The 16,183-nt window shown below is 40.3% G+C and overlaps 1 protein-coding gene across 1 annotated transcript in view; it reads right to left on the reverse strand.

Annotated features, from left to right (window-relative positions):
• LOC135466138 (serine/threonine-protein kinase Nek9-like) overlaps positions 1–16,183 on the reverse strand; it is a 33,675-nt gene that overhangs the window by 296 nt on the left and 17,196 nt on the right. The window contains exons 13-21 of the mRNA XM_064743507.1: positions 10,449–10,593; positions 6,561–6,761; positions 5,933–5,979; positions 5,309–5,470; positions 4,882–4,990; positions 2,649–2,810; positions 1,746–1,919; positions 1,396–1,446; positions 971–1,179 (exon numbers count right to left, since the gene is read on the reverse strand). Coding sequence (XP_064599577.1) covers positions 971–1,179; positions 1,396–1,446; positions 1,746–1,919; positions 2,649–2,810; positions 4,882–4,990; positions 5,309–5,470; positions 5,933–5,979; positions 6,561–6,761; positions 10,449–10,593 — 1,260 coding nt within the window. The remainder of the gene's footprint in view (positions 1–970; positions 1,180–1,395; positions 1,447–1,745; positions 1,920–2,648; positions 2,811–4,881; positions 4,991–5,308; positions 5,471–5,932; positions 5,980–6,560; positions 6,762–10,448; positions 10,594–16,183) is intronic.

The raw sequence follows: 16,183 nt of genomic DNA on the forward strand, positions 1-16,183 counted from the left end.
ATTCATTTAAAATATCCCAATCACAAAGCAGCTTGTATCATCACTTTTCCTCATCCAGGATTGTATATCCATGTACTTGCTACAATCTAAATTGTCATATTACTTCTAGTGGCACATAGTTTATAGGTATTATTATTCTACATAGTATGTGCTGTTCTCTCATATTTGCTTTACACTACTGCTACATCTAGCAAATTTTGTACAGAAATCTTGAACAACACCAAGGTCACTTGATGAGGCACGAAGTGATGTCATAAAACACAAACATTCTGTTTCAACCTTTATTTCTAATTTGTTAGATACATCATACATATGTCACATATAACAATCTAAAGTATCCACAACATGATTGATGAATGCTAATTAAGTATATCTGGGCGAGGACACCAGTTGTGAGGCTAAGCCTGAACGGGCCTGTGTGCATGGCATAGGCTCCGAACTAATTGTCTACTGGAGGCAGTGATGTAAGCTAGCGTACAGATTGGCATATGCGCTGTAAGGAGTATGTTTCAACAGGCGCCATTCTACAACAATTTTTTACTGAAAACACTGCCACGTTTTTCAGGCTTAATGGCAATATTACATAATTTTATTTATTTATTTGATTGGTGTTTTATTCCGTACTCAAGAATATTTCACTTATGCGGACAGATGCCAGCATTATGGTGGGAGAAAACCGGACAGAGCAAGGGGGAAACCCATGACCATCTGCAGGTTGCTGGCAAACATTCCCACTTACGGCCGGAGAGGAAGCTGGCATGAGCTGGACTTGAACTCACAGCGACTATATTGGTGAGAGGCTCCTGGGCCATTACGCTGCCCTAGCGCGCTAACCAACTGAGCCAAGGAGGAACCCCAATATTACATAAGCTGTACGTATATATAACATTAGCACCTTAGGCATGGAAGCATCTCTTGCTGAAGGTGACAATGCAGAATACTGAAGCAGTGAAAAAATGTTGTGACTCACAGCTCTCAGCCAATCAGGAACAGTGCTGCCCTGATTGACAGACAGGTGCTTGGAGCCAGGGCTAACAGGGGATTCCCCAGGAGAAGGTAACTCTAGAGGGCTGTCCACAGCTGGTGATTTTAGCACAAACTCAGTGGAGTCCCCACTGCCAGGCTGACTTCCATCCACTCCCTCATCCAGGTCTGGCAAGTTTTTCGGACTGCTAGCAGCTAGAAACAAATATTTCTCACAATTATAAAAAAAGTTACTGCTATAATCAAATATCAATGACAAAGCTTCAAAATAAATGTGGTGATATTGACAACCCACCAAAACTATAAACAAGTACTGTTCTTATATTTCTATGTGATAGTTTTCAGCAGTCAGGGTTAAGCATGTGGGAGAGGTAGTGGCCAGGAGAATAATTCGGTCAGTCAGTCACTTACACTTTGGGGAAGAAACTCTTTTTTTCAAGGTCTTTTGCTGGATGACTTTTTCTACAAAAAGAAATCAATATTGTGAAAGGTCACAATATCCATAGAGCAACAACAGTTTCAAATGTTGAAAGAAAATTTAAAGAAAAGAAATGACACAGTTGACATACAAATTTTGAAAACCACATTTGACTTCTATCCGCCTTAATTAAGTTAACCCTCTTAACAACGTCAGGAAAACTTTGTACTAAATAAATTTTTTGTTTAAGAAAATTCCCTTTCAATCCCACATAAATGAACAGATAGTGACAGGTTTTGTGTGAATACCTTTAAATCCAGGCTTTACTGCCAGTTAGTCTTACCTGCGATAATGATAGTGTGCCAATGTTTACAGGACAGGTGAGCCACCAAGTAATGTGCCCCAAATATCACCTTAGGTAGGGCTGTACAGCGCCCATTAGGGCCCTTCCCTTGCTCCCCTGACATGAAACCCAGGCGCCCAAAGTCACCATTACCCCAGGAGTAAAGCTCGTTGTCTGCCACAATGAAACAAGTCATGAAAATTATACATATTAATAACAGCTTGCACAATGTAACACAAATCAGATGTAAGTAATACGGCAGCATACAAACAAAGTACAATAATGTAATGCTTGCGTTTTATGACTTCACTGACATACAGTCTTACATAAATACTACATTTTCACTCAAAGCAAGCAAGAATTAGAGCACACATGTATTTATTTTTTCATCAGACTGGGATGCAATGCTGTATTTAAAATTGTTTCACTTATACAACAGTGGAACACATGTAAAGGTGGTTTATTGTTGGTGGAAACCATGTTTGACCCCTTAACCCTCTAATAAATGGCCGGACTCTAAACTGCAGCTCAGCCTGCAACCTTTGTTATTGGTGAAGGGTTGATGGTAAAACCAGGCTCCAGTCCAATGAGCAGGCAAGGCCTCAAAGACGCAAGGGTAAATGTTAACAACAACCATTCTCTATGATATTCACATGCAACCTAATGGCATGTGCACAGCTGGATCATTTTCCTAAAACTGAATTTGACATTTTGTAACAAAGGTGAGGAGGGTTTATTGTAATTTATCTTAATAAATGAATATAAAACATCTCTTAACAAATGAAACTTAACACTTCATAATTGTACTGCTGGTTTGTTTTAATTACAGGTGTTTTTTGGGGTTTCATTTTCGCAAAATGGTACACATTAACTGACTGAGTGACTGACGATGGTTATCCTCACCACTAGTTGCCGCCACACTGAATCCATCTCCGCAGGCCACTTTTTCTACTTTCTTGCCAGTGAGAGCTCCACCCACCCGACTCAGCCCTGTGCGAGTCTTGTAATCTCCCTGACCAAGCTGACCAAACTCATTTGAGCCAAACATATACAGGTGCCCATACACTGTTGGAACAAAACCATGAAGATACAATGCTCTACTACAAGTACTTTGTCTACAGTCCAAAACTGTAATGAAGTGGAACATTTTCACTGCACTTTACTAAACATAGTTATTTTCATTCTACTAATTTCATGGGATGCCATACTTGAACATTTCACTTGTGTGATGGAAGTCTATGAGGGCTGATGCCAAGGGAGACAACCACAACTGACATGACCTACATGTATGACAACCCTCTGGCTATAGGGCTGCTATAGGGCTGGAATCTTAAAGGAAAAGACCACTAAAAATCAGTAAACAGACCATAGAAAACTATGCATAAATATACTTTCATTTATTTTTTTTAGATTTTTGTGAAAAGAGTTAAAGGTATTCAAACATTTGAATTCTAAGACACTGGCAGTTGGAATAACTCTTTTTACTCATGAGTAAAGCATTACTGAAATAATCAAGTGAACATCAAGGAAAAAAAAGAGATGTGATGTCAGAGTTCCTAAAAATCACCAGTATGGCTCATAAAGCCCACCATAATATTCAAATATTTGGATGCCTTAAACTCTCTCAAAAAAATCTGAAAAAATAAACGACAGTAATTTTTTTTTCACATAGTTTTCAGTTGTCTGTATGATGAACCTTCTTCATATTTTAGCTTTCTGTTACTTTAAGGGGCTAACAGCTAGTTGTTTGCATTGATGTTGTCAACACTGCTTAACTACGAACACAAACCATTAGATTATCAAGTTTCATGAAGAGCACTTTCGCTAAGCAAGCATTTAACTAACATGACAACCTATGTGCACCAATTAGCTCAGGGCTACAAAACATTCAAGTGACTTGGTCGCAAAAATATTGCGTGTTTTTGCATTGTTACAGAATGACATGAGTATCGGGTATTTTTAAGTTACAAGCTTTTCGGAAATCCCACCCCTAGCATTGCACATTAAGTGAATGTTAAGAAAAAAAAATGAAAACTGACAAGTCTGCTAGAATATTTAATTGAGGCGCTCTGAATTCAGTGGAAATGGAGCATGTGCACAGTGCTCGATAAAATTGGCAATAAAGAGGAGTAAAAAGGAGCTTGACAGGTTGACAAGCAAGTCTTGAGTTGTACCTGGTGGTCAGTTTGAACGGTGGAGTACATTGAGGAAAGGGCCTCATGAAGCACAAAGATGTAGCTTACTTAGTGGTTGTTGAACTTGTCGCTTACCAGCAACTTACTTCGTGGACAACTGTGTTCCGCCTTAAAACTATATTATAAGTAGCATTTTAATCCAAGATTCCTCTATTTATTGCATGCCATTTATGGTACAACATGTGTATCTTCGGTGTAATACTTGGATGGAGAAATATCGATTGAGTCGGAAAGATACCAAGATCACAATGTCATTGTTTCTGTCAACCACACGTACCTCGCTCCACATGTTTGGTTTGACCGGAACTTTCCGAACACTACACAAATGCTTCCGGCCCTTCTGCTTTGATAAGAATGAGGCAAAATGGCCTGCCCTCTTTGAGTTGAATTTGAATAATGGCAGGACTTCGGGCTTGTACAAGCTACATACTCAATGAATATTTTTTATTTCAATTCGAGTGATTTAGTTTATCAATGAACTTTAAAACTTTGTTAAGACGTCGTAATTACAATTTGATTAAACACCCATATTTTGGGCGACCATGTCACTTTAAGTAGGCTTTGTGAAACCAGGGCCTTTGGTATTTTCCATGCAAAGTCACCTACAAATGTACGTGTACTTTTAATAATGACAAAGGAAGAGAAAATAGGGTATAGGCAATTGTGCAGAACCCTGAGAACAGTGTGGATGTTATACAGTGCAGCTCTGGCTAACAGTTATCTGCTGATCCACACAGAGGATATGAATGTCTGTAACATGTCAGAGATTTACACAGCTATTCTTAAAGGGCATGCCCGGCTATAATTTGACTATTAATGTGGGGCCGTTTATTGTGACAACTACCAAAAATGTTCCTGATAACATGATTTCTATTTACACAATTACACAAAATTTACACGTATTTTGCACAGGTTAGTCGCAGTATTATAAAGAAACTCACTATCAATGACAGCAGAATGTGTATGTCCAGGCACCACATCAACAATATGCCGTCTGCACAGTGGTTTGACCGGTGTGAACACCTTCTTACATGGAATGTCGTATGATATCTGCAAGATCAAAAAGGAGTTGGCAACATAATGCTTTTAGTTCAAAGACAGAAGACATTGCAGAAAGAAGAGACATTTTTGGACATACAAAGTGTCCATTTTGTGTTTTGTTGAGTATCTGAAATTTATGACACATGTACATTTATCTTTGCCACATACGAGATAAAACTCAGGACAAAAGACAGAGAAAAGGACAAAAACAATGACCTCTTTGGCCATGGGCTGATATACTTAGAAAACGGAGCCAGTATGGAAGCTACATAAAATTACTGAAACAACTTCATAATATAATAAGCAACTTCCTTTTCCTTTCATTACCTTCTTCTTTGTCTTCCTGAGCCCTGCAGCTGAAGAGTTGAACCCAAGTTTGTTGTTTTCATTGCTACCTGAAGCCAAGACACGCCCACTTTGTGTCAAGAGAAAGCTTCCGTCCATTCCGGCATAAACGTGGCAAATCGTATGACGGGCCCTCGTCTCAACCTGATTATAAAACCGTGTGATCAATTGCTGTTACAACATTCAGCACGTTCTAGGGTTAGTCACATTAGATGCATGGAAATAGGCTTGCTTCCATGTACAAGGTACATACAAAAGACACTGAAAGATCCAGTTCAGCATCTGAATTCTGAGCAACCTCTCTCAGGGTGTATTATGGGAGAGTTTTGCCTTTATCATATCTATCAATGACAATTGAGGTAATCTTTGGTCAAATACTCAACTAATCAGCTGGCACCCTATTTGAGTTACCAAAGTGTAACATGCACTGTACAACAATTGAAGAAACACTTTACAGCCATAGAGAAAATGTTTCAGGTGAATAACTCATTTCAAACAAACAAATGACAACGGTTTTGTACCGCAGTCTTATGAATATAGGTAAATGTACACTGAACTGGTGATTAGATAGTGTCAGTTCTTTATTTATCATACAAATCCACGTACCTTTTGTGGAGTAGAGAAATCATCTTCAGAGCCCAGCCCCAGTCTGCCTGTGGATGGAGGTTAACTTCCATTTTAGTTGAATGCACAGCTTCATAATTACAGCATTGAAAACTTGGGAACACTTTCACAAAACGTTGTATGAAGTCATATATTTATGTATGTATGGGGTTTAACACTGTACTTAACAACTTTTCAGTCATAAAAACGATGAGGAGTCATCAGGTGTGTACGAAGTCATATATCTTTTAAGTTTTTGTAAATAGTATTGGGAGTAGGTTTTAGCACCGTGAGGAAACATTTACATGAAAAGTTCTGAAACACTGATTTACTCCATTTTGTGAATGTGGGTCTTGTGAAATTGTGGACAACCAGGGCCCAGTTTCACAAAGCGACACACCACATTTTGTTTCATACATTTGTCGTATGACATTTTGTACATCACTATTAATGCACGATTGTCTCGTATGTGCCATTATCATACACGTACAACATCTCTGTGAAGCTGGCCCAGTTTGCCTGATTCGAAAAAGTTAGATACTTATATAAAGCACAAAAGATCTGTGGTACAAGACTAGAAGAAGTCTTTGAATAATTGAAATGACAATATCAGCTCTGGCTTCAACCTTACCAAATTCCCCACAGCCCCAGCTGTACACTTCCCCAGCTTTAGTCAGGGCTATCACATGAGCATCTCCACAAGCAATCTCTGCCACAGGATGACTGGAGAAAAAGTTAACAGGTATAGGTGTCAGCACTTCATCCCCTTCTTCATTGTCACAGCCTAAACAGCCGTAGTAGTCTGAGCCAAAAGCATAAACTTCTCCATCATCTAAAAAACACCAGAGAAATAAAAAAGATGTCTACATATGATTTATTAGCTTCTGGAAATACCTGCAGCCTGGATTCTGTGAAAATTGGATTTTTCCATATAAATCTCACTTTTAATGTCAAAAATACTAAATGTTACCATGTAAGTAAAGCGAAAAGAGCAGAATGATGTGTATATGTACATTCCTATTGAATTTGTCTGCCCCTAAATTAAAATCTGACACTCCATTCCATATTTTATGTTGTACTTAATGTTTAACTGTGATAAAAAAGAACAATGCATCTCTGCATTTTGACAACAAGCTTTGGATCAGAGAATAGTCTTTACATAAGAACACACAGTGTCCTATTCTTAAATCCATTTAATGCTCTCAAATTCTATTTTAGCACTCCCATGCTAGCTGTTATTCACCTGCTGATCATGCACAATACAGTACCTGAAAAACAGAGAGTGAAGTCCTCCCAACAGGCCGTCTGTTTGATGGGCACTCCTATGCTAGTTGTTATTCATTTGTCGATCATGTACAATACACTACCTGTCACCAGAGTGTGAAATCCTCCCCACAGGCTGCCTGTTTGATGGGCACTCCCATGCTAGTTGATATTCACTTGTTGATCATGTACAATACAGTATCTGTCACACAGAGTGTGAAGTCCTCCCAACAGGCTGCCTGTTTGATGGGCACTCCCATGCTGGCTGATATTCACTTGTTGATCATGTACAATACACTACCTGTCACACAGAGCATGAAGTCCTCCCAACAGGCCGTCTGTTTGATGGGCACTCCCATGCTGGTTGTTATTCCCATGATCATCATGTACAATACACTACCTGTCACACAGAGTGTGAAGTCCTCCTCACAGGCTGCCTGTTTGATGGGCACTCCCATTCACTTGTTGATCATGTACAATACACTACCTGTCACACAGAGTGTGAAGTCCTCCTCACAGGCCGTCTGTTTGATGGGCACTCCCATTCACTTGTTGATCATGTACAATAAACTACCTGTCACACAGAGTGTGAAGTCCTCCTCACAGGCTGTCTGTTTGATGGGCATTCCCATGCTGGTTGATATTCACTTGTTGATCATGTACAATACACTACCTGTCACACAGAGTGTGAAGTCCTCCCAACAGGCCGTCTGTTTGATGGGCACTCCCATGCTGGTTGTTATTCACATGATCATCATGTACAATACACTATCTGTCACACAGAGCGTGAAATCCTCCCAACAGGCCGTCTGTTTGATGGGCACTCCCATGCTGGTTGTTATTCACATAATCATCATGTACAATACACTATCTGTCACACAGAGTGTGAAGTCCTCCTCACAAGCTGTCTGTTTGATGGGCATTCCCATGCTGGTTGATATTCACTTGTTGATCATGTACAATACACTACCTGTCACACAGAGTGTGAAGTCCTCCCCACAGGCCGTCTGTTTGATGGGCACTCCCATGCTGGTTGTTATTCCCATGATCATCATGTACAATACACTACCTGTCACACAGAGCGTGAAATCCTCTCAACAGGCTGTCTGTTTGATGGGCACTCCCATGCTGGTTGTTATTCACATAATCATCATGTACAATACACTATCTGTCACACAGAGTGTGAAGTCCTCTTCACAGGTTGTCTGTTTGATGGCCACTCCCATGCTGGTTGTTATTCACTTGTTGATCATGTACAATACACTACCTGTCACACAAAGTGTGAAGTCCTCCCCACAGGTTGTCTGTTTGATGGGCACTCCCATGCTAGTTGATATTCACTTGTTGATCATGTACAATACAGTATCTTTCACACAGAGTGTGAAGTCATTCCAACAGGTTGTCTGTTTGATGGGCACTCCCATTCACATAATCATCATGTACAATACACTACCTGTCACACAGAGTGTGAAGTCCTCCCAACAGGCTGCCTGTTTGATGGGCACTCCCATGCTAGTTGATATTCACTTGTTGATCATGTACAATACAGTATCTTTCACACAGAGTGTGAAGTCATTCCCACAGGTTGTCTGTTTGATGGGCACTCCCATGCTAGTTGATGTTCACTTGTTGATCATTTACAATACAGTATCTGTCACACAGAGTGTGAAGTCCTCCTCACAGGATGTCTGTTTGATGGGCACTCCCATTCACTTGTTGATCATGTACAATACACTACCTGTCACACAGAGCGTGAAGTCCTCCCAACAGGCTGCCTGTTTGATGGGCACTCCCATGCTGGTTGATATTCACTTGTTGATCATGTACAATACACTACCTGTCACACAGAGTGTGAAGTCCTCCCCACAGGCCGTCTGTTTGATGGGCACTCCCATGCTGGTTGATATTCACTTGTTGATCATGTACAATACACTATCTGTCAAACAGAGTGTGAAGTCCTCCTCACAGGCTGTCTGTTTGATGGGCACTCCCATGCTGGTTGATATTCACTTGTTGATCTTGTACAATACACTACCTGTCACACAGAGTGTGAAGTCCTCCCAACAGGCTGTCTGTTTGATGGGCACTCCCATTCACATGATCATCATGTACAATACACTACCTGTCACACAGAGCGTGAAGTCCTCCCAACAGGCTGCCTGTTTGATGGGCACTCCCATGCTAGTTGATATTCACTTGTTGATCATGTACAATACAGTATCTTTCACACAGAGTGTGAAGTCATTCCCACAGGTTGTCTGTTTGATGGGCACTCCCATGCTAGTTGATGTTCACTTGTTGATCATTTACAATACAGTATCTGTCACACAGAGTGTGAAGTCCTCCTCACAGGATGTCTGTTTGATGGGCACTCCCATTCACTTGTTGATCATGTACAATACACTACCTGTCACACAGAGTGTGAAGTCCTCCCCACAGGCTGCCTGTTTGATGGGCACTCCCATTCACTTGTTGATCATGTACAATACACTACCTGTCACACAGAGCGTGAAGTCCTCCCAACAGGCTGCCTGATGGGCACTCCCATGCTGGTTGATATTCACTTGTTGATCATGTACAATACACTACCAGTCACACAGAGTGTGAAGTCCTCCCCACAGGCCGTCTGTTTGATGGGCACTCCCATGCTGGTTGTTATTCACACGATCATCATGTACAATACACTATCTGTCACACAGAGTGTGAAGTCCTCCTCACAGGCTGTCTGTTTGATGGGCACTCCCATGCTGGTTGATATTCACTTGTTGATCTTGTACAATACACTACCTGTCACACAGAGTGTGAAGTCCTCCCAACAGGCCGCCTGTTTGATGGGCACTCCCATGCTGGTTGTTATTCACATAATCATCATGTACAATACACTACCTGTCACACAGAGTGTGAAGTCCTCCCAACAGGCTGCCTGTTTGATGGGCACTCCCATGCTGGTTGTTATTCACATGATCATCATGTACAATACACTACCTGTCACACAGAGTGTGAAGTCCTCCCCACAGGCTGTCTGTTTGATGGGCACTCCCATCACATGATCATCATTTACAATACACTACCTGTCACACAGAGTGTGAAGTCCTCCTCACAGGCTGTCTGTTTGATGGGCACTCCCATTCACTTGTTGATCATGTACAATACACTACCTGTCACACAGAGTGTAAGTCCTCCCCACAGGCTGTCTGTTTGATGGGCACTCCCATGCTGGTTGTTATTCACATGATCATCATGTACAATACACTACCTGTCACACAGAGTGTGAAGTCCTCCCCACAGGCTGCCTGTTTGATGGGGACTCCCTCTAGGGCATCCACCTTGCGGGGTATTCTGTACGCTGCTGTGTCACCATGACCCAGCTGACCTTCTATCTTGGTGTCTCCCTGAACATTCTGACAAAGACAACAAGAAGCAGATGAGATACACAGTTAACTGATGTCACTATAGGCTTACTTACAGCATTCATATGACAAAGACAACAAGAAGCAGATGAGGTACACGGTTAACTGATGTCACTATAGGCCTACTTACAGCATTCATATGACAAAGACAACAAGAAGCAGATGAAGTACACGGTTAACTGATGTCACTATAGGCCTACTTACAGCATTCATATGACAAAGACAACAAGAAGCAGATGAGGTACAAGGTTAACTGATGTCACTAGAGGCCTACTTACAGCATTCATATGACAAAGACAACAAGAAGCAGATGACGTACACAGTTAACTGATGTCACTATAGGCCTACTTACAGCATTCATATGACAAAGACAACAAGAAGCAGATGAGATACACAGTTAACTGATGTCACTATAGGCCTATTTACAGCATCCATATGACAAGACAACAAGAAGCAGATGAGGTACAAGGTTAACTGATGTCACTAGAGGCCTACTTACAGCATTCATATGACAAAGACAACAAGAAGCAGATGAGGTACACGGTTAACTGATGTCACTATAGGCCTACTTACAGCATTCATATGACAAAGACAACAAGAAGCAGATGAAGTACACGGTTAACTGATGTCACTATAGGCCTATTTACAACATTCATATGACAAAGACAACAAGAAACAGATGAGGTACATGGTTAATTGATGTCACTATAGGCCTACTTACGGCATTCATATGACAAAGACAACAAGAAGCAGATGACGTACACAGTTAACTGATGTCACTAGAGGCCTACTTACAGCATTCATATGACAAAGACAACAAGAAGCAGATGAGATACACAGTTAACTGATGTCACTATAGGCCTACTTACAGCATTCATATGACAAAGACAACAAGAAGCAGATGAGGTACACAGTTAACTGATGTCACTATAGGCTTACTTACAGCATTCATATGACAAAGACAACAAGAAGCAGATGAGGTACACAGTTAACTGATGTCACTATAGGCCTACTTACAGCATTCATATGACAATGACAACAAGAAGCAGATGAGATACACAGTTAACTGATGTCACTAGAGGCCTACTTACAGCATTCATATGACAATGACAACAAGAAGCAGATGAGGTACAAGGTTAACTGATGTCACTATAGGCCTACTTACAGCATTCATATGACAAAGACAACAAGAAGCAGATGAGATACACAGTTAACTGATGTCATTATAGGCCTACTTACAGCATTCATATGACAAAGACAACAAGAAGCAGATGAGGTACACAGTTAACTGATGTCACTATAGGCCTACTTACAGCATTCATATGACAATGACAACAAGAAACAGATGAGATACACAGTTAACTGATGTCACTATAGGCCTACTTTCAGCATTCATATGACAAAGACAACAAGAAGCAGATGAGGTACACAGTTAACTGATGTCACTATAGGCCTACTTACAGCATTCATATGACAAAGACAACAAGAAGCAGATGAGGTACAAGGTTAACTGATGTCACTATAGGCCTATTTACAGCATTCATATGACAATGACAACAAGAAACAGATGAGATACACAGTTAACTGATGTCACTATAGGCCTATTTACAGCATTCATATGACAAAGACAACAAGAAGCAGATGAGATACACAGTTAACTGATGTCACTATAGGCCTATTTACAGCATTCATATGACAATGACAACAAGAAACAGATGAGATACACAGTTAACTGATGTCACTATAGGCCTATTTACAGCATTCATATGACAAAGACAACAAGAAACAGATGAGATACACAGTTAACTGATGTCACTATAGGCCTACTTACAGCATTCATATGACAAAGACAACAAGAAGCAGATGAGATACACAGTTAACTGATGTCACTATAGGCCTACTTACAGCATTCATATGACAATGACAACAAGAAACAGATGAGATACACAGTTAACTGATGTCACTATAGGCCTACTTACAGCATTCATATGACAAAGACAACAAGAAGCAGATGAGATACACAGTTAACTGATGTCACTAGAGGCCTACTTACAGCATTCATATGACAAAGACAAAAAGAAGCAGATGAGGTACACGGTTAACTGATGTCACTATAGGCCTACTTACAGCATTCATATGACAAAGACAACAAGAAGCAGATGAGGAACAAGGTTAACTGATGTCATTATAGGCCTATTTACAGCATTCATATGACAAAGACAACAAGAAGCAGATGAGATACACAGTTAACTGATGTCACTAGAGGCTTACTTACATCATTCATATGACAAAGACAACAAGAAGCAGATGAGATACACAGTTAACTGATGTCACTATAGGCCTACTTACAGCATTCATATGACAAAGACAACAAAAAGCAGATGAGGTACATAGTTAACTGATATCACTATAGGCCTACTTACAGCATTCATATGACAAAGACAACAAGAAGCAGATGAGGTACAAGGTTAACTGATGTCACTATAGGCCTACTTACAGCATTCATATGACAAAGACAACAAGAAGCAGATGGGGTACACAGTTAACTGATGTCACTATAGGCCTACTTACAGCATTCATATGACAAAGACAACAAGAAGCAGATGAGATACACAGTTAACTGATGTCACTATAGGCCTATTTACAGCATTCATATGACAAAGACAACAAGAAGCAGATGAGGTACACAGTTAACTGATGTCACTAGAAGCCTACTTACAGCATTCATACGACAAAGACAACAAGAAGCAGATGAGGTACACAGTTAACTGATGTCACTAGAGGCCTACTTACAGCATTCATACGACAAAGACAACAAGAAGCAGATGAGATACACAGTTAACTGATGTCACTATAGGCCTATTTACAGCATTCATATGACAAAGACAACAAGAAGCAGATGGGGTACACAGTTAACTGATGTCACTATAGGCCTACTTACAGCATTCATATGACAAAGACAACAAGAAGCAGATGAGATACACAGTTAACTGATGTCACTATAGGCCTACTTACAGCATTCATATGACAAAGACAACAAGAAGCAGATGACGTACACAGTTAACTGATGTCACTGTAGGCCTACTTACAGCATTCATACGACAAAGACAACAAGAAGCAGATGAGGTACACAGTTAACTGATGTCACTGTAGGCCTATTTACAGCATTCATACGACAAAGACAACAAGAAGCAGATGAGGTACACAGTTAACTGATGTCACTATAGGCCTATTTACAGCATTCATATGACAAAGACAACAAGAAGCAGATGAGGTAGAAGGTTAACTGATGTCACTATAGGCCTACTTACAGCATTCATACGACAAAGACAACAAGAAGCAGATGAGGTACACGGTTAACTGATGTCACTATAGGCTTACTTACAGCATTCATATGACAAAGACAACAAGAAGCAGATGAGGTACATAGTTAACTGATGTCACTATAGGCCTACTTACAGCATTCATATGACAAAGACAACAAGAAGCAGATGAGATACACAGTTAACTGATGTCACTATAGGCCTACTTACAGCATTCATATGACAAAGACAACAAGAAGCAGATGAGGTACACAGTTAACTGATGTCACTATAGGCCTACTTACAGCATTCATATGACAAAGACAACAAGAAGCAGATGACGTACACAGTTAACTGATGTCACTGTAGGCCTACTTACAGCATTCATACGACAAAGACAACAAGAAGCAGATGAGGTACACAGTTAACTGATGTCACTGTAGGCCTATTTACAGCATTCATATGACAAAGACAACAAGAAGCAGATGAGGTACACAGTTAACTGATGTCACTATAGGCCTATTTACAGCATTCATATGACAAAGACAACAAGAAGCAGATGAGGTACAAGGTTAACTGATGTCACTATAGGCCTACTTACAGCATTCATACGACAAAGACAACAAGAAGCAGATGAGGTACACGGTTAACTGATGTCACTATAGGCCTACTTACAGCATTCATATGACAAAGACAACAAGAAGCAGATGAGGTACATAGTTAACTGATGTCACTATAGGCCTACTTACAGCATTCATATGACAAAGACAACAAGAAGCAGATGAGGTACACAGTTAACTGATGTCACTAGAGGCCTACTTACAGCATTCATATGACAAAGACAACAAGAAGCAGATGAGGTACACAGTTAACTGATGTCACTAGAGGCCTACTTACAGCATTCATACAACAAAGACAACAAGAAGCAGATGAGATACACAGTTAACTGATGTCACTATAGGCCTATTTACAGCATTCATATGACAAAGACAACAAGAAGCAGATGAGATACACGGTTAACTGATGTCACTATAGGCCTACTTACAGCATTCATATGACAAACACAACAAGAAACAGATGAGGTACACAGTTAACTGATGTCACTATAGGCCTACCTAAAGCATTCATATGACAAAGACAACAAGAAGCAGATGACGTACACAGTTAACTGATGTCACTATAGGCCTACTTACAGCATTCATATGACAAAGACAACAAGAAGCAGATGAGGTACACGGTTAACTGATGTCACTATAGGCCTACTTACAGCATTCACATGACAAAGATAACAAGAAGCAGATGAGGTACACGGTTAACTGATGTCACTATAGGCCTACTTACAGCATTCATACGACAAAGACAACAAGAAGCAGATGAGGTACAAGGTTAACTGATGTCACTATAGGCCTACTTACAGCATTCATATGACAAAGACAACAAGAAGCAGATGAGGTACACAGTTAACTGATGTCACTATAGGCCTACTTACAGCATTCATACGACAAAGACAACAAGAAGCAGATGAGGTACAAGGTTAACTGATGTCACTATAGGCCTACTTACAGCATTCATATGACAAAGACAACAAGAAGCAGATGAGGTACACAGTTAACTGATGTCACTATAGGCCTACTTACAGCATTCATATGACAAAGACAACAAGAAGCAGATGAGGTACACAGTTAACTGATGTCACTAGAGGCTTACTTACAGCATTCATATGACAACGACAACAAGAAGCAGATGAGATACACAGTTAACTGATGTCACTATAGGCCTACTTACAGCATTCATACGACAAAGACAACAAGAAGCAGATGAGGTACAAGGTTAACTGATGTCACTATAGGCCTACTTACAGCATTCATATGACAAAGACAACAAGAAGCAGATGAGGAACAAGGTTAACTGATGTCACTATAGGCCTACTTACAGCATTCATATGACAAAGACAACAAGAAGCAGATGAGGTACAAGGTTAACTGATGTCACTATAGGCCTACTTACAGCATTCATATGACAAAGACAACAAGAAGCAGATGAGGTACACAGTTAACTGATGTCACTAGAGGCCTACTTACAGCATTCATATGACAAAGACAACAAGAAGCAGATGAGGTACACAGTTAACTGATGTCACTATAGGCCTACTTACAGCATTCATATGACAAAGACAACAAGAAGCAGATGAGATACACGGTTAACTGATGTCACTATAGGCCTACTTACAGCATTCATATGACAAAGACAACAAGAAGCAGATGAGATACACGGTTAAC

The sequence above is a fragment of the Liolophura sinensis genome, chromosome 6, assembly GCF_032854445.1.
Source record: "Liolophura sinensis isolate JHLJ2023 chromosome 6, CUHK_Ljap_v2, whole genome shotgun sequence".
Lineage (NCBI taxonomy): Eukaryota > Metazoa > Mollusca > Polyplacophora > Chitonida > Chitonidae > Liolophura > Liolophura sinensis.